The sequence below is a fragment of the Alligator mississippiensis genome, chromosome 1 (genome assembly GCF_030867095.1).
Source record: "Alligator mississippiensis isolate rAllMis1 chromosome 1, rAllMis1, whole genome shotgun sequence".
Classification (NCBI taxonomy): domain Eukaryota; kingdom Metazoa; phylum Chordata; order Crocodylia; family Alligatoridae; genus Alligator; species Alligator mississippiensis.
The window spans coordinates 239,636,797-239,656,848 of record NC_081824.1 but is presented as its reverse complement, the minus strand read 5'-3'; the positions used below and the strand labels follow the sequence as shown (position 1 = coordinate 239,656,848).

The 20,052-nt window shown below is 46.4% G+C and overlaps 1 protein-coding gene across 2 annotated transcripts in view; it reads right to left on the bottom strand.

Moving 5' to 3' along the window:
- Window positions 1-20,052, bottom strand: part of TBX15 (T-box transcription factor 15) — a 192,203-nt gene that overhangs the window by 85,795 nt on the left and 86,356 nt on the right. For both annotated transcript variants that reach the window (XM_059720335.1, XM_014594441.3), the window contains exons 3-5: window positions 9,201-9,302; window positions 3,309-3,480; window positions 2,618-2,785 (exon numbers count right to left, since the gene is read on the bottom strand). In XM_059720335.1, coding sequence (XP_059576318.1) covers window positions 2,618-2,785; window positions 3,309-3,480; window positions 9,201-9,302 — 442 coding nt within the window. The remainder of the gene's footprint in view (window positions 1-2,617; window positions 2,786-3,308; window positions 3,481-9,200; window positions 9,303-20,052) is intronic.

Below are 20,052 nucleotides of genomic sequence, written 5' to 3'. Positions count from 1 at the left end.
CCTCACCCCTCTAACTTCTGTCTCATTTCTTCCTCTCCTGCTTCTGGTTCACCACCACCTCCAACATCTGTCCTGAGCTCCTCTCTGCCTCCAAACCCCCGTTTCTTTGCCACTGTCTTATCCCCATTGCCTTTTCCTTTTCCCCTGAGCAGCCAAGTTTCTGCCTCAGTTTCTTTCCTAGCTGTCTCCTCCTTGCCACCACTTATCTGCCCCCACCAATATTTCATCTGCCTGCCTCAGTTTCCAGCCCCAGTCTACCTTAAGTAAACCCAAGCCTCAGTTCCTCAGCCAGCTTCTCTGTAGTCCACTGGCTCTAATCCCAGTTCTGGCAACTTTCACTCCCTGCACTTTAACTCTCTCTCTCTCACCTGAACCTTCCCCCAAGTATCCCAAGCACATGCATACACACTGTACCATCCAAGTTAAGAAGTTACCTGTGTGTATGTGTAGGTGGGTTGTAAGTGTGTGAACTGGTGAGAGAGTGTGTGTATGTGTGTGTATATATATATATATATATATATATATATATATATATATATATATATATATAAATAAAAGTGTATGTGTCATTGTGTGCAAGATATACGAATTATTGATCTGTGTCTAACTTTTGGGGTGTATAGTGTATGTGCTTGAATTGGTGATAGGTATGCAGGTGCCTAGGCTGGTTTGGATGTGTATGTGCCTGAGCTGGTAGTGTGTGTGTTTGTATATGTGCAATTGGTTCACACCCACCTGTCTAACAGTGCAATATTGAGATCCTGAGAGCTGGCCTGACCCCACAGGGCAACACCATTCCTGGGCCACACACAGCTTCTGGCCCAAACTTGGCTTCAGGTGTCTTCAGATTTACCTTGGCCACATGCCCCTCTCATCATGGCCTCTACCCTGCCCCCTCACTCGGTTTTCTACCCTGCCCTTCACTGAACTGCCGTCTTACACCCCTTGGACCTCAGGCCTCACTCTGTGGGCCTTGGCCCTCATTTCAGGCCCTACCTCAGGCCCCACTCAAAGAGCCTAGGCTATGTGCTTTTCTGTCAATGTGTGATCCCCAAGCCTTTCTCCTCCACAGGGTCACCCACAAGGCAGCAGGGCTGAGACTTTCCAGCGCCTGATACCTTTCACTAGGGAGTCACAGGTGTGGCATTTCTTGGAAACTGCCCTGCCACAGGCAGCCCCACCAAACCATCCTCCCCAGATCAGTGTAGTTTTAGGTCATTCCCTAGGACCAAGCACCTCCTCTATCCCCAAAGTTCCTAAGCTTAACCTCCAGATGTTCTGGGAGCAGGATCCTCCAGCCAGGCAATGTTACTCCAGCAGCATTCCCCAACACATAAGGGGTGCATGCAGGTGCACGTGCACCCCTTAAGATTGGCAGTGCACCCCATGTGAAAAGCACCATGGACACTGCCAGCGTTGCCTGCAGGCAGTCACCACTCACCACCCTCCCTCATCACTGACACTGCCATCAGAGCCTGCGGGTGGACCCTGATCGCTGGTGGCTGCCGCTGACACTGCCGGAGGCATATGCGGGTGGTCACTGACCGCTGGTCGGTGCTCGCCACTTCCCCGCACTGCCAACACCACTGTGGCCACCTGTGGGAGCTCCCTGCTTGCCACCACCACCACCTGTGAGAGCTCACCATTCCCCCACCCCAGCCTCCGGGGGTGGGCACGCATCATTCATGTCTCAGGGCCTGGTCTTATACCCAGATGCCCCAGCATCTCCACCAATCAGGCGGCCTCCTGACCACCATGTGAACATCTGATTGGGTCTGCTCCCACTTGCAAGCTGTTCTGCATCATGCTCAAACACTTGAAGTGGCAGGCAAAACCTATGCCCTGCCACAGTCACCTATTAGGCATCTAAGTGAACTCAGGTGCCTAAGTGCAATTCTATCCCATCGTGTTCAAGTCCCTAAAAATCAATCAATACATCTACTTTTGTAGCACACTGTCATCTTTCTTTTAAGACTGAGTCTCAAAAAAGCAGTGAGGTGAAGGAGGATCTGTTCACCTTTTGTATTAACAGCTTTTCAGGGACTAGAGCAGGGTGGAATATGAAGATCACACTTGGGCACCTAATTCCACTTACATGTTGAATATTTGGAATAGAATCTGGCCCCTTGTCTCCACAAGGATTTTCCAGCAGAGCACCAGAAGGTCATTATCATCCTACTGGAAAACAGAGACAAAAAAAAGAAACACAAAAACCCTTTTTGCATAGCCTGTCTGTATTTATTTCTTGAGCAATCTTCGTTGGAGAATGAAATGCCTCATAGAGGCATAAATAACATGCTTTAGGGTTGTTGGTTGTAGCCATGTTGGTCTAAGGACTTAGGCAGACAAAATTCTTTGGGTAGATGTGATATCTTTTATTGGACCAACTAAATAGTTGGAGAAATTGTTCTTTGCAAGCTTTCAGGCATAAACACCCTTCTTCAGGCAGTGCCCAAAAGCCTGCAAAAACAATTTTTCCAACTATCTAGTTGGTCTAATTAAAAGATATCACATCTCCCCAAATAACCTTGTCTGAATAACTTGCTGATATTTTTATAAGTACAGAATCAAATACTGCAAATGAAGGGGCCAATGGTTGCCTGGGGCATAGCTTTACCTGTTGATTTTGGTATGCTGTCACTGTGGTGAAGACAGTCTCAGGGAAGCTAAAAGTTTTCACTCCATCACCTGCAGGCACTGGCTTTGTAGGAGACAGATCACTACTAAAATCCTTACGGATCACATGAACTCGGGGCTGGTACTTGTGCATTGAATGTAGTATTATCTTGAAGGAAAGAAAGAAGAAACAAAGAAATTATTTGTCTTTGGGATGTAGTATTCCTATAACTATTATAATTATAGTTACTAGTAGTTATTTATTATTACTCATTACTCACACTGTCCTAATTATCACACAAGGTTGGTTGAAGAGGGGATAAAGGACCCTCAAGACTAATGCCTTTTGTTACAAAATTGTGCTGTTTTTATCCACATCTCACAACTGTATATGAAAGTCTTCTTCCTGTTATAAGCTGCATCACCAAACTGAACTCCCATCCCAAATGGAGAACAGGCAGAGAGAGAAGTGTTTACAGCTTTATGGATTAGCAGTATCTGAGGGTGAAAGTAGTGGAGCCAGGCAAGAGAACTCTACAGCTCCATGTGGAATGGCTATATCCATTTACCCACAGCAGAATGTCTGAGAAGCAATGTCATTTTGTGGGAGCTGAGGTGTGGGGGGAAGGAAGGAAGTGGGGGTGGTTGCTGTGGGACTAGGACGGCAATTGTCAGCACTGGTTCTGACTTACGTGGCCTTGATCATCAAGCTCGTTGTTGGTCAGTTTGAGTTTATCAAAACTGACCACTTGCCTCATCCAGGTATCTCCTGAAGCCAGTGAGTCAGGATGGATGTATACCCGTGGGGGTACTGGGGAGTCAGCATTGCCAGCCACCATCCATTTGGAGCTATGGTACACATACCTGGAAGAGAGAGGAGAATCCATATGGCTAAGTCAACCTGAAGCCCACTGCAGAAGTGGTATTTACTGAGCACGGCTCGCCCCCACAAGCCTCTTCCCTCAAGCCCACAGGAGCAGCTAGGGGAGAATTTGCATTACTGCAACATTTCATCTTGGAAGGGCAAACCAGGAAATCCTTCACCTACTTGTTCAGGTTTAATTTCTTATTAAAACCACTTCTCCAGTTTCTCTCCCTGTAAAATTCTGCCAAGCATGCTGTCCCAACTCCTGAGCCTACTCGTGGCTGGAATATGACTTTATGAAAATACTAGTGAGCTCTCCATTATTTCTAGAAAGCTTACAGGTGTGAACTATCCTATAGGCTGTTCAGTGCACATGCATGCTTGTCTGGAAATGGTAGAATTCAGCGGCCACCACAGGAATTGTCAATGGAGCTGAGAAGCTGGATGGAAAAATTACTGGACACGTAATACCATTTCATCTTTGCCTGGACCTTATTATGCTCAAGAACAGCCTCTCCACAAGACCTCTACAATATTTCAGATAGGTTGTCTTCTAAATTGGTGTGCCAATTAGCCTGGCCAAGCTAATGACCCTATCTACAACACCATGTGGACACAGCTACTCTGCTTCCAGTTCAGAAAGCAGCCTGCCTGGAACAGTCCAGCCTGTTTGAGGGTACTCAGGAGTATGTGTAATTGTATCATAGATAGATATAGCCTTAGTCTTTCAAATGCAAATGTTGCAGAAAGTTTAAAAGTTCTTTATTCTTGGCATATCCACTTCTGGACTTCTTAATTTTGTAACTATTTTGTATAGAGTGATATTCTATAATCTACCTTGAGCCAATGACACTTCAGGCAAGAGTTGCAAAGCTTACCTACTATGGATCTCCCAAGGCATCTTAGTTTTGAAATGCAAAATTGTCCCTATTCTAGTACTAGGAAATTCCCTCACTGCTGTGGTGGTGTACCTCAGACCTGAGGTTCCAGTGTCTGCTATTCTATGACTAGACAAAGGGAGGCATAACTAGCAGTGCTGGAATTAATGAGGAAGGGAGCAGGGAGGTGCCCCTGAGTGCCAGAGGAAGGGTTTCCAAGAGCAGGGAGGGAATGGGTTGCAGGAGTCGTATCTATCCTTGAGACTTAAAAGCGGTCCCCAGCTACTGCTGCTAAAGCCACGGTATGGTCTGCTTGCCTTGTCTAGAGCAATGCTGTGAGGCTGCTTCTGCTGCCTGTACACAGATTCCATGGAGGTGAGGGATGCAATTCTGGTGCCCCCTACTAAATTGGCACCCAGTGCTGGTGCCCTGCTTGCCCACCCCAAGTAATGCTGCTGGGCCTGGATCACTACTTAGATAGTGTTTTGCCCATCAATCCTTACCTACAATTCATAATTTGCTGCCCCTTTTTTCCCCAAAGGAGCGCCTACAAAAATTTTTACCCACAATAGTTTGTTGTGCATACACTACCCAAGGAAGGAAAAACGTACCAGGAAGTCAACTCATTTTGTACTTAAACCCACACTGTAAGAATCATAACTAATGAAAGAAGCAACACAACTGCATAAAGATCTAGTTACACCCTGTACTGTGATGCATTTCCTTGGAGAATTCTGCATTTTGTTCCTGAGCTACAAAGTCCAAAGTGTATAATTTCAAGAGAAACAGATCTCCTCTCCCCAGGAAATTTACTGAAAATCCATGATACCTGATGCTGTCCAGTCCGTTCCACCAGAAAAATATTTTTTCTTCAGCAGTATTTTCACGTGTCATGGGCATAAACCAACTCTGGCAGGGGCAATCTGGCTGACCTGCTCGACCAGGCTTTAAACTAAGCCTGCCGGAGCTTGGGGGAATTACCACCACTGCAAGCCCACTGGGCAACCTTTCTAAATCCAGCAGGCTAAGGCACTTAAGGGAACCCACTGCTACCCTAGCCCCAGATCGATCTGTGGAGAAGGCAAGAGCCCCCAATGGGACACATGCCTGCCTGTACATCAATGCCAGGAGCTTGAGGAATAAACAGGAGGAACTGGTCTCCTGCTAAACAAGAATGATTACAACCTCATAGGGATAACAGAGACCTGGTGGAACTCCACCTATGTCTGGGCCACAGGTATAGATGGTTATACCCTGTACAGGAGAGATTGTGTAGACAAAAGGGGTGGGGGTGTAGCTCTCTATGTCAAGGACAGCTACACATCCCTGCAAATTGATACTGGCACCCAGGAAGGACGACTGGAGTCCCTCTGGGTTAAAATATGTGGGGAGCGTGGCGCAGGGGACATCATGGTAGGAGTCTACTACAGACCTCCTAACCAGAAACCAGAGCAGGACCAGGAATTCACCAGGGAACTGGCTGAGGCTGCATGCTCTTGGTGCATGGTTGCCATGGGAGACTTTAACTACCCAGACATCTCATGGGAAGAGCACTCAACCAAATCCGATCGGTCGCAAAGCTGCCTCATGTGCATGGACGAGCTCTACCTGACTCAAGAAGTCTATGGGCTGACAAGAGGTAAAGCACTGCTGGACCTGGTACTGGCCAAAGGGGATGACCTAGTCAGTGACCTAAGAATCGATGGGAAGCTGGGTGATAGTGACCATAAGCTGATCACCTTTACTACCCATCGCAAAGCTAGCAAGTCAGTCAGCAATACAGAAGTCCTCGACTTCAGGAAAGCTGACTTTGACAAGCTCAGGAGGCTCGTTGTCAAGGCCCTAAGGGACCACAACTTGACAGGAAAAGGAGTCCAAGAGGAGTGGTTGCTCTTGAAGGGAGCAATACTGATAGCACAAGGGATGGCCATCCCATCTCAGAGGAAGGATAGCAAAAGGGCACAGCAGCCCCCTTGGCTCAGCAGGGAACTTAAGGACCTCCTACACCTCAAAAGAGAGACTTATAAAGGATGGAAGGCTAGAATTACCACCAAGGAGGAGTTCTCAGCACTGGCCCATACCTGCAGGGAGTGGATCAGGAAAGCCAAGGCTGTAACCGAGCTCCATCTGGCTTCACATATCAAGGATAACAAAAAGTCCTTTTTCAGATATGTAGGGAGTCGGAAAAAAGCAGGAGTAACATTGGACCCCTGCTAAACCATACGGGACAGCTGATAACTGACAGCCAGGAAAAGGGCAACCTGCTTAATGGGTACTTTGTGTCGGTCTTTCATAAGTCCAATGGGACTGCTCTGCCTAGCAAGATGTGGGATGGCCAGGGTGAGGGCGTATTTATACCCAGCATCGGCGTTGATCTAGTAAAGGATCACCTTGAGAGGATGGACACCTTCAAGTCAGCTGGTCCTGACAGATTACACCCTAGGGTATTCAAAGAACTAGCAGGTGTCATAACCCAACCATTGGCAAAAATATTCAAAAACTCGTGGCGCTCAGGTGAAGTACCTAAATGGAAGAAGGTCAATGTGGTACCCATCTTCAAGAAAGGGCAGAAAGTAGACCCCAGGAATTTCAGGCCAATCAGCTTGACCTCAATCCCCAGTAAGATTCTGGAGAAAATTATCAAGGAGACCCTTCTAGATAAGCTGGCTGAGGGCAGCATCTTGAGGGATAGCCAGCATGGGTTTGTCACGGGTAGGTCTTGCCTGACCAAACTCATCTCCTTCTATGACCAGGTAACATATCACCTGGACAAGGGAGAAGAGATTGGCGTCATATATCTGGACTTTAAAAAAGCCTTTGATCTGGTGTTCCATGACGTCCTCATGGAAAAATTGGCCAACTGTGACCTCGGCTACACCACAGTCCGATGGCTGGGAAACTAGCTCTAAGGTCAGACCCAGAGAGTAGTGGTCAATGGTAACGAATCATTATGGTGCACTGTGACCAGTGGCATCCCCCAAGGCTCTGTCCTTGGATCATTTCTCTTTAACATCTTTATCAACAATGTGGACATTGGTGTCAGAAGCACACTGGCCAAGTTCACTGATGACACTAAACTTTGGGGCATAGTGTCCACACCTGAGAACAGGCTAGTGATCCAGGATGGCTTGGATAAACTTAGTAAGTGGACGGTTACAAACCTGATGATGTTTAAGACTGATAAATGTAAGGTATTACACCTCGGGGGGAAAAAAAACCCACAGCATACTTATAGGCTCGGCAGTGCTACGCTTGCTAGCTTCATGGCTGAAAGAGACTTGGGGGTCATGACTGACCACAAGATGAACACGAGCCACCAATGCAATGTCACAGCTGGTAAAGAAACCAAACTCTGGCTTGCATCCATAGATGCTTCTCAAGTAAATCTCAGGATGAAATCCTCCTTCTGTACTCAGCCTTGGTGAGGCCACAGCTGGAGAACTGCACCCAATTCTGGGCTCCACAATTCAAGAAGGATGTTGAGAAGCTTGAGAGAGTCCAGAGGAGTCATGTGCATGATCAGAAGGCAAGACAATAGGCCTTATGAAGAGAGGCTGAGAGCCATGGGACTCTTCAGTCTAGAAAAGCACAGACTCGGGGGGGGACCTGGTGGCTGCCTATGAGTACATACGGGGTGTACATCAGGATCTGGGAGAATGTCTATTCACCAGAGCGCACCAAGAAAAAACTAGGACCAGTGGTCATAAACTCTTCCAAGACCATTTTAGGCTGGACATAAGAAAAATTTCTTTACTGTCCGAGCCCCCAAGTTCTGGAATAGACTCCCTCCAGAAGTGGTGCAGACACCTACTCTGGACTAATTCAAGAAACGTTTGGATGTTTATCTTGCTGGGATCCTCTGACCCTAGCTGACTTCCTGCCCCTGGGGCAGGGGGCTGGACTTGATGATCTTCAAGGTCCCTTCCAGCCCTAACGTCTATGAAATCTATTAAAGCAAGTAAAATCAAGAGTTGCCCTTTCAGCGCAGGGAAATCACTTCAGCTTGCTTTTCAGTTTCACAGGGGATTTGTGCCAAAAGTTTCCTGCAAAATTCTTGAGGCTCCTGCTCGTGGATCAGGTCCTGCATCATGTGCTACTCTAGGTCTGGGTGTCAAAAACAGACGAGTACATGCAGCTCAAGCCTGACCTGTGACCACCCCAACCCTCCTATGTAGGTGTCCATACATTTTTTGCTGAAGAACTGCAAGCACAACCAAAACACTCCTTGCTTTTTCAATTACTTTTTTTCTTGACCTATGGGTGCATGAACAATTTACCACAAGGTAAACTAGGGTGTGAATTTACATCACATCAGCTACTCTGCAGTACATGCCTATGTAAACACTCTTATTCTGTGGTAATTGTAAAACAGCCAACCCTATTTCTATGAAGGATGAACTGTACATGCTTCCTGTGTGCACAATGGTAGTTACTGCGGAGTAGTCAACACACCCTAACTTACCTTGCAGTGTCTTGTTTGCGTGCCCCTCCCTTAAAATAGTGATTCCTAGTCACTGTTAACTGTAAAATGTAGATTGAAAAATGGACATCAAAAGATTTGAATGACTGATGCTTGAAATTCAAGGGCAGAACTTGAATCCTGATCTCCAAAAGTTCATGGAAGTATATTAATCTCATGTTTCCCGCTGGGCCAGATCTTGAACTGTGTAAATCTATGTTGCTATGTTGACTTGTACAAGTTGGAAATGTGGCCCAGTCTCTCCCTATGTGAAATGTACACCTTTACACTGGTATCTGGTAGAAAATGCTTTTGCTAGGCTCCTATATCACAGTATTCAGAGTCTAGCTGACATGCTGTTCCTCTTCCTGTAAAACCTTACCTGTATCTTTTGTTATCCACAGGCACAATGTCCATGGCTATGTAATATTGCTGATGAGGGTCCAGGCCTGTAATTTTCACTCTCATGGCTGGAAACATTCTCCTGGAAAAACAAAAGAGTCCATAGAGATGACAAAGGAGAATGGAGGAATAAGTAGGAAGGGTCAGGAGATGCTTTTGTACCTGCTCTGACATCAGGAGCCACCATGAAGATATTGCATCATGAAAGTTCTAATATGTGTCTCACTTGGACTGATTCTTACGTGGACAGTACAGAGGTTAGCTTTGCTGGTTGCCAGACATTTTCTGTTTGGAATCTAATGTTTTTTTTCAAACTAGGAAAGGTTTAACAGTCTACTGTTCTAGTCCTAGTTTCTCTTCTGTTCTAGTTGCCTGTGCTAGAGTTCGAATACTTCAGTCAATCACGTTTGGCTCAACAAACTTGTGGCATTCAGGTTTTTGTCCTTCAGTTCATGAATATTAAATTTTTGATGCTAACCACATATGATGAGCTATGTTTCAGTATTCCAAAAATAAATCTGAATCTCTAAAGTCCATGAAGGGGTTATTGTTTTTGTTTTTGTTTTTTAATCTAGTTCTTTGTTATTTGGTAGTAACTTTTCTGTTACCTCATTTAAATGTGTGTAATGTGGTCTTGACGTGGTGTGCCTGAACTGATGCATCGGAAATTGTTAGAATGAGCCATTTCTGGATTGTGAACCATAATCCATGACTAACTCAGCTAGAATGCCCCCCCAAAAAAGGAAACTGATTTGCCATAATTATTTTACAACTCAGTGCATTCTGCAACAACTCGAGTTTTGTTGGGTTGTTTTTTTTCAGAAAAGAGTATTAGTCCACTGGCAAGAAGCAGTCTTCCTTTTTAACTCAAACAGCTCTTCCTCTTTATTATATCAAGAAGGAAAATGTACTGGTCACTGGGTGTGTCTACACATGCACTTACTGCACAGTAAGTGGTTTTTAGGTTAATGTCTACATGTGCAGCTGTTAAAGCGCAGTAATGCTGTATGCAGACTGACTTAGGACTAAAGTTAGTTCCAAGTCAGTCCACACACACAGTGTTACTGTGCAGTAAGGAGTCTACATGTGCGTTACTACACAGTAACTAATCAGGCATAAATTTGATACCTGCATGATGCAGGTCAAATTTACACCCAAGCTGGCATAAGTCACCTTAGTTACTGCACAGTGCAGGTGTGCACGTGTAGGTGCATGCCCATACTGTGCAGTAATTTTCTCTTACTCCACAGTAAATGTACAAGTGTAGACACACCCACTGAATTTCACTTTGAAAGTTGCATTCACTTAAGGAGAAAAAGGAAACCTCTCAGCCACCATGGCACAGCTAGATAGAATTATGAGCCGCATAAAGCTATTAGAAAAAAATCTCTGCAGAAACCCCTTAGTGGGGAGGTGGATTTGTGCCTTTAAAGAGGTTATATTTCTTAGCTAAACAGTTAAAACTTAAAACTGAAATAGCAAATTGGCTTTAAGCAACTTCAGAGCCTTGTTTCTTCCACAATGGCTTGTTAAACTTGCCAACTCAATTGAGTACAAGATACCTTAATTGAGGAAAAGAGGCTTGGAAGCAGTTTAAGAGAGAAATTATGTTTCATAGAGTTGATGAGGCATCCAAAATTAATCTGAGGCTCCCTAGGTCTAAATCTTTGCACCACAGGAAACTGAGTGTTGTATACTTCAAGGGCTCTTTCCAAAATTAAAGCCCTGAAGAACACAGTGTAAGGTTGCAGAAAAGCCCATGGGGGTGATATGTATGAAGTACCCTGTAAAAAATTACTACAACCCTTTTGGCAGGCTTAGTAATTAATCTCTGAGATAATCAGAAAAAAACTCTACTGATCCCCCAGCTTCCTGAAAAATGTTGTAGCTGAAATATTTGGGTATATGTTTAAAGTTTTGTTAAACACTATTGTTTTTTCTTCTGTGGGTGTACAAGTAGCTCAGATTTCTTAGAGTCACCATTTAACAGTACAGTGGCCCTTCCAAATTTAGGCTGGTATTGCCTCTTCATATCCTACCATACTGTCATATATTTATTCTATATACAAAAAGTCTGCATGCATGGATATCCTTATGTATGAAATGTGCTGGAATAGGAACATTAAGCTGTTATATTGCCTGAGTCTTTTTAAAGAGTATTAACAAAGTACAGCTGTTACAGCTGTTCACCTCATTCTACCTACAATGAGTTCGTATACATAGATAGCATTCTGAAGGTGGAAAAATTATCATATTTTTTTAATTCTAAAAACAACTGTAAATACTTTTGCATACATGATTAATTTCAAGAAGCAATGCCTTAAGCCATTTCAGGATAGAAGGGAGTGCTAGTTTGTAACAACCAGAAATTTTTATTTGTTTCAGCTACGGTTAATACAGGGAGAGAGTCTCAGATTTCCTTTGTGACAGGTGCACATACTCTGGTAATGGGGATCAGAAACATACCCCAAAGTTGGGAACTTCCCCTTTTCAAAGGTATGAATCTCAAATTTATAACCTCAATGAGTCACGATATATCAGTACTTATATCTGACCCTGAAGCTAGGATATTTTGGTTTTTGGCAGGTTTTATTTTTTGGAGGGAGGAAGGGAGGTTCCATTATAGGGGAAGGAAGAAACTAGCTCTCTGGCACATTTATTTTAAATCACAGTAATAATTGCTTGAAGGTTCTCAGATGTTAGAAATAGTCCCAGTGTAGACTGTTTAGTGAGCAGAGTGCAGACAAAGGGTTAAAATGTATAAGATACTGCATGTTATTGTATAGTTCAACTATTCTACCCAGTTCTTGCTCACACTAGCACAATGGGTTACAATCCTGGGACAGGGGGAGTTTTTAGGAGATGCATGTGGTCCACTAGATGAGGAATAACTCCTCAGAGTATTATACAAATAGACTGTTTGTCTATTGCTTTTAATCTTATGTGTTTTCTTGAGTTTTGCATTGCCTTAAGAAACTCCATTTTGTATTGCTCTGTAGCTTGACATAAGTGCTCAACCTTTGTATGTTATATGTGTGAGAGAATCAGTGACAGTGTGTCTATGGAAAAGCAAAACATCAGCTGGTGACTGACTGAAGAACGCAGACAGGTAAAAGTCCAAAACAAGAAGAATCCACCCCAGAACAGTGAGAGAACAAACAATGGCAATTGACCTTCAAAGAAGAACATACTGATAACACAGCAAAAGCCCAGAGGACTGGGTGAATTGACAAGGCTATAAAAGATGGGGGGAGACATATCGATTTTGGGTCTTGTTCTGCATGTCATCCTGGAGCATCGGTTCGTCTGACGAGATGGACCAGCAGGAGCCTGGCTCCTACTTGTGATCAACTTGGCTGGCCATTAAGTTGATTTGAGTACTGATAAGACTGGTAACATATATGAGTGCAGAACAGAAATTGGTGTATGAATGTGGTGTATGGGTGTGTGTGTATTAAGCACTTAATCAACAAACATGGCATCTTGCCTTATCCTCCCTCATAAGGTCTTGCTCACGATTTGAGCAATTGGCAATTTTGTGTAACAGGAGTATAGGCCTATCTGTCGAAAAAGCAGAAGGTCAGAACCCTAACCCTAACCCTCCCCCACAACACTGGAGCTTAAAAGTCACTCTCCCTGGGGATCCCAACTAGTGCTTCTGAGACAGCAGAGCAACACAGTATGACTTATCTTTGCAGGTTTCTAACCATGAACATAATGGGTGTCTTTCCTGACACTAGCAATAAAAGCCATCTTGCACAGAGAGTCCCTTACTTGCATATGCAAACTCAACTCTCAAGAGTGCTACACTTGAGGTGGAATGGTGATGGCATAATATCTCCATCAAAACACCCTTTAACTTGTAGGGAAGTGCACAGGGATAGAAGACCCTGAGCACATCCACACGAGCACACAAGTGCATCTTGCAGCATCTCAAAGCCCCTTCAGATGCTGCAAGAGGCATTTGCAGTGCAGGGCAAACTTAAACCAAAAAAAACACGGAAGAAAAAGGTGGGGCAGGGCACAGTCCCAGGCCGCCCCCCAAGCCAACTGAAGGCTCGGTCCTCCACAGAAACACTCTGGTAGTCAGCCAGAGCATCTCTATGGCTGGCCTTTGGTGCAGTGCTGAAGTATGCTGCCTGCCCGTGCAGAGCAGACAGCATGCCAGCCGCAGGGAGCAGGACCTGGGCTCCTGCCGGTAAGTAGGGAGTGGGGTGGGGGCAGAGGGAGGGGGAGGGGAACATGGGGGGACCTCCACCGGCCCCACCCACCAGCCCTGCCCACTCCTCTAGCACCCCCAGATTGCTGGCCCACCCAACCCACCATCCCCCGTCTGCTCCCTCAGACCCCCCGGATCGCTGCCCCTCTTGGCCCCAGCATCCCGGCAATTAAAAAAATAAAAGCCCCACACTCACTGGCAGTAGCAGCTGCCATCAGGGTCACTGGGGCCTTGTGGCAGAGCCCCCCTGAGCAGTGCAGGGCCTGGGTGACAGCCGCAGAAGCCACAGCTACCCAGCAGTGTGCAGAGCCATGCAGCACCCTGCTGACCTGGGCCGCACCCGCACAATGGGGCAGTGGCAGTGCAGGTGCCAGGCAGCTGGGGCCAGGCCCTGATGCCCTCTGCTGCTGGAGGGCTCTGCCATGAGACCCCAGTGACCCTGATGACAGCTACTACTGCCAGTGAGTGCAAGGTCTTTTTTTTTTATTTATTTTTTTTAAGTGCTGGGAGGCTGGGGCCAGGGGGTGCAGCCATTAGAGGGGCTAGGGGTGCAAGCAGGGCATGGGGCCAGGTGGGGCAGCCATTGGTGAGATTGGGGGAGCGGGCAGGGGGTGGAGCTCAGTGGGGCAGCCATTGGGGAAGTTTGGTGGCACAAGCAGGAGGTGGGGCTGTGTGGGGCAGCCATCAGGGGGGCTGCAGAAGCTGCCAGGGGATGGAGCCAGGTGGGACAACAATCCAGAGGGCTGGGGGAGCAAGCAGGGGTGGGGCATGTAGGCCCTGCAGGGGAGGGATGGTAGCCCCTGCAGGGGCCATGTGGCCCCTGTTGGGGGGGCTGTAGCTTTCTGAGGGGCAGTCCATGAGCTTTGCAAGGGAGTTGCGCCCTGCAGAGGGCAGGGGACCCACCCCTCCTGAGCAGTCCCCCCCCAACACAGTCCCCCCACAGCCCCCCATATCCCTCCACAGCCACCTACGCCCCCCCAGCCCCCCTTCCCACCCCCTCCTGAAAACCCCACATCCCACCAGCATACACCCCACATGCCCAGTTGCCAGGCAAGATGACACCTGCTGGCTGGAGCTGTGGCTGCAGGGACAGCTGTCCCCACATCGTGGTTAGTGAACAGGTTACAGGGAGCTCTAACTGGTCTGGTAAGAAAACCAAAAGCAAACAGCAAAACATATAGGTATTTAGAATTCATTTTATTATGATAGTGCCACCGGTAGGCTTCCAAATTGCTTTAACACTGTACATATATCAATAAAACATTTCCCAACTGATCACTGTCTCTCTTTCTCTCACTTTCTTTCTCTCTCTATATATAGTGGTTTTTTGTTTTAAGCATAGAGAAACACGGATTTCAGAGTATTTTACAGAGTGACTTTGGGATTTTTTTGTCAGGGATTTTTCAGTTTTCAAATAGGGAACAGCAGAATTGCTACTAGGGAGGCAAGTGGCAGGACCCAGGCAGAGGAACCTTCTCAGAGCTGGCACCTTGCACCCAGATGGAGGTGACTGACCTCCTGGCCAATTGGGGCCAGGAGGGCATGTTTTGCAAGTTCAAAGCAAGCACATCTTCTGGGTGATAGCTGCCCAGATGACTGGGAAGGGGGACAGGAGTGCTGCACAAAGGCCAAGGCAGCTGGCCTAGAGGGGCAGATACCTGTACTGGCTGTGCAATCCCCATCCAGGTCTGACAGGTGTGCAGCAGGCCACAGCCAGGCAGCAGCCCCCACTGCCAGACTACTGCAATGGGTAAAGGATGCAGGGACTCTTAGAGCCGCTTCAGCAGTCCAGCTGGCACAAGAGGTACTGTCCCCAGGTACCAATTGGCTAGGCCCCAGAAGCTCCTGAGAGCAAGTAGCCCTGAGCTACTTGACAGGGCAGCTTTTTATACTGATGGGGCCAGGACAAGGCAGCTTTTTATACTGCTGGGGACAGCACAGGTGTCGCTCCAGGCTCTAGCTCCCCCTGACTGCAGATCTGGGAAGAGCTAGGCAGGGTTATTTTGCCCCAAATGGCACAATTAACCCCACACCAAAGTGCATGTCTGTGCACATGCACTGAGGCAAAAAGCCCTGGCTCAAATTTGCACCGCTTCTATTTGAGCTGCTGCAAGCACACATGCTCGCATGTGTGGACGCACCCCTTGAGTTCATCCGTTTTGCTCACTGCTTCTGTTTTGTGTACTCTACCACCTTTCTCACTGAGCAAAGCCCCAGACTCTACTTTAAGGTCAAATATCAGCCAATCCATTTTACAGACAATGCCAAATGGCAGGTAGCATAAGGTCCTTTCTATCCAAGCTGGAAATAGAAAGCAAATTTGTGATATGGCAGAACCCAATTTCTTCTGTGCTGCCTCAGAAAGAATCTGCCACATCTATATGCTTTCCTATGTGCCTTATGCATTCCAGAGCTGGAGAGAGCTAAGGGATAAGAAAAAAGAAATAGTTGTGTACCCCAACAGCATTATGTATGCATGTCAATTCCCCTCTCTAAATGGTGAGCTCCTGTTGTTGCTGTGAATGTCCAGGAAATAAACAAGAGGAAAGGCTTTTTTTGTGATATCTTTTATTAAACCAACTGCTGGGAGAGCTTGAGAAGCTGAGTCTCAGAAAAGCAGAGACTTCCTATGCCTGAGGAAAGGTGATTGCACCTGAAAGCTTGCTAAGAACTTTTTCCCAACTACTCAGTTGGTTTAATAAAAGATATCACATCTACTCAAAGAACCTTGCCTTCCTTCCTCAAGTTGTTGTCAGAAGTCCTTCAATATGAAGAAGACAGTCTTCCAGTAAATACGGAAGCCATTGGGAGTCTGGATATGACTTAAGAGCTCCAGAAGGAAGAAGTGGATCCTGCTAATGTCAGGTCACAGCTCATTCCCTTTGTCACTCTCATCTATAGAGGTGGATTTGCTCAAAGTGACTGATGCCTTGTCATATATCACAGCACCATTGGAGATGATTTAGTGTTCAGGTCTCCCAGGGATTGACGTTAATAACACATTTCTCTAAATTGGCCTTCATGGTGTCCTTAAATCTTCTTTTGCCCACCTCTAAGCTGGTGACCTGGGAGGATAGAAACTGTTTTGGGAGCTTGGTAACCTGTTCCAGTGTTTTACTACCTGCCTAGTGAGAAAATTTTTCCTAATATCTAACCTAAACTTCCCTTGATGAAACTTGAGACCATTGCTCTCGAGACTGTTGTTACTGCCCAGTAGAGTTATGCATGAATCTTTTCCCAGGCCCATCTTCTGGAAGCTAATGCATTTCCTTTGAGCACAAGGATTGTAAGTTTAGAGAAAGAGTGGCTGTTCTGTGGTTTTGTTGTGAAAGGTGTTGATCGCTGTAGTGCTAGAGATGTGTAGACAGGTTTTGCATTTATTGTTAAGGTAGCATTGTATCTCATTTGGAGTCTGTTGATCAGAGGGGAGTTTGCTTCTGATTATGAGCTGGGCCAGGTTTGGGGGTTTCTTGAGGGCCAGGAGTTGGGGAACTGGAAATATTTCGATCAGGATGTGGGCAGACATAACACTTGAACCATTCCAAGGATGTCACAGATTAGGATTCAGTTCACTACTATCCAGGGTAAGGTTGTGTGGCAGAGCACTGCTTGTGCCTGCCACTTTAAGATCAGAGCCAAACACCCAGCAGGTGCTTGATTGCGGCAGCCATTTTAGATCCCTGGCTACCTATAGAAACAGTTCAGTTTCCTACTGGTAGGCCAGGTAGCAACACTGCCTGGCTGCAAGGCTGCTGGTATCATCCTAGAGGTAAGGGAGGAGCTGTAGGAGATGGCTTGGAGGGTCCTGGTCCTGGTCCTGGTCCTGACCTAAAACTGCACCCTGCTGGGAGTGGGTGGCCTGGTGGGGCTCTCAGTGGTGCAGGAGCCCCCAGGAAATGCCAGGCCAGTTACCACCCTGGTTAAAGGTGGTTTGGGATGCCTTAACCCCAGCCCCCACAACTGGGTGGGTTACCTGCTACTAGGGTGTGGAGGGCAGACCCCAGGGGAGAGAGTGGGGCTAGAGACTTAGACCTGATCAAGAGAGTACCCTTGACTGGTCAGTGCTGGGGCTAGGACCAGAATGGTCAAAAGGGCCAGTGGCCCACTGCAAGGGATGCCCAGAGATAAGAGGGCCTGGGGTTTCCGACTGGCCTTGAAGGTGAGGCCAGGGCCTGTATGGCCAAAGGTCCCAGGGGGACCACACCTGAGAGGGGAAAATAGTTTCAGGGAGCTAGATAGCCTGAATGAAGGTGGGGTAGGCCACCTGAATGGAGGGATCCTGGAGGGGTCCTGATCAGAGAATTCTGGGGTCCAGTGTGGGGCTGGTGACTGTAAGAACCATGGATGCCATCTATGAGACATGGGTTTCAGTGTAGGAGAAGTACAGAGCTGCAGATAGAGCCCCTTGGCATTGGGGCAAGAAATGGGCAGCCTCCTGTCTAATTAAGATTGTTAATTAATTAATTAATAACAAGGCATGGCAGGAGAGAAGGTGGGTCATAGGCCCAGAAACAGGTGGGTGGGCCAAAGGTGAATCAGCCCTGAAAAGGCCCCCATGTTACGGGGTGTCTGTACATCTACTGCCAAGTGTTTTAAGTAGAACAGTCATGCTTTTGGCATTGCCATGCTGTCAAACCACCACCAGGAGGTGATACTGTATACCAGGGGAGTAGGGGGTGATAAGTAGTGTAATGTGGGATGCCTGGAGGACCAACGAGATGCTAGTCACGGGAAGCTTGGTTTCAACACATCACTAACCCACTTCAAGGAGGACTATTTCAAAACAAAACCTGAGTATCCAGGTAAACTTTTGAAATAGTCTAGGAAATTTAAACCATTGCAGATTGGCTTACACATAATCATAGAAAATTAGGGTTGGAAGGGACCTCAGGGGGTCATCTAGTCCAACCCCCACTCAAAGCAGATCATCCCCAACAAGATCATCCCAACCCAGGCAGCCTCTATGAGTAATCTGTTCCAGTGTTTTTCTACCTTCCTAGTAAGAATTTTTTTTTCCTAATATCTAACCTAAACTTCCCTTCCTGCAACTTGAGCCCATTTCTCCTTGTTCTGTCACCTGCCACCACTGAGAAAAGTCTAGCTCCATCCTCTTCAGAACCATCCTTCAGGTAGTTAAAGGCTGCTATTAAATCCCCTCTTGGTCATCTCTTCTCTTAACTAAATAAGCCCAGTTCCCTCAGCTTCCCCTCATAAGGCATGTCCTCCTCCCCCCTCGCCATTTTGTTGTCTTCCACTGGACTCTCTCCAATTTGTCCACATCCTTTCTGCAGTGGGGGGCCCAAAACTAGACACAATATTTCAGATGTGGCTTTCCCAGTGCTGAATAGAGGGTAATAATCACTTCCCTTGATCTGCTAGCAACACTCCTACCAATGCAGCTTAGTATGCCATTAGCCTTCAGCATGCTGTATGTTTGGGTGTTTACACTTTAAAATACAGTTTAAAATTGTTTAAGCATTATGTCTGTCTGATCTGTTTCTGTTATCCCTCTAAGCATACTGTTTCTATTTGCATAGAATCTTTTCCTTTAATTTGTAACTCAGCTTGTGTCTTAGGCACTCAATACCTGAAAATTGTCTGACAGCAATCCCAAATACACAGTTGTTCCAAATATAAGATATCACAAAAAATCCTTGGCTCTTGTGTATATAATATTTACTGCCATAACCCAAATGGTAAATGTCTGTGTCAGGGAACTAAAGGGGACTTGAATACTGATATTAATGTTTTAAAGACATATTCTTAACACTAGAGAGCGAGCTGGTGGAAGAGGTAAATAAGTGTTTTAACTATGATAGCTTAATTTGATTAGATTTTAATAGTGACAAGGTATAAGCTTGACTTTTCAAAGAATATTATTTTTATTTATTTGCAATTCAATTAAACTAAAGCCATTCACACAAAATCAAGGGAGTCCCATTACAAGCATCATATCAGTTCTCAGTGTGAGCTTTGTAGAAAAGGGACTTGAAACAGGTTGCCTGTCCTGTTGACTTCTATAGGCAGGCTTTGCTCCCTGAGGAGCTCCCCAGCCAGTCTACCCAGATAAAACAGTCTTTTAAACAAACAAAACACTAAAAAAGAATCCTGCTGTCCTGTACTAGACACTGGGAAGGAAAACTCTTTTGGCTCTAGCCCCACAGCTTGCTGCCTCCTACTCTCCAGACTTCCTTCATAGCCTGTCTGTGTTCTCTGCTGTGGCTTTTAAGAGCACAGTAAGTCCTTTATCAACAACTTAATCACAACTGCAGCTACTGAATAGGGCTACCTTCCCCCTCTTAAGGGGACAAACCACCCCATAACAAGTACATGGAAAAGATCTAGTTCCAAGGTGAAGTGAGACAGAATGCTCCTGGACCCCACTCCCTGTCTACCCATGGCCCCATCTCATCTGCCCAATTGACTGCACGCTGCCCCCAGGGGTCCCAGGCCAGTCTCTATGGAGACTTCACCTGCACACCTGCCCTCTGTCTGGTGCCCCTGGTGGTGAGTGTGGGGAAGACGGGCCAGAGTCCCTAGGCAGAAGGGCCATGTCTGGTGGCAGCAGGGACACTAGCAGTGGCAGATGAAAGAAGCCACCACTGTGGGGCTG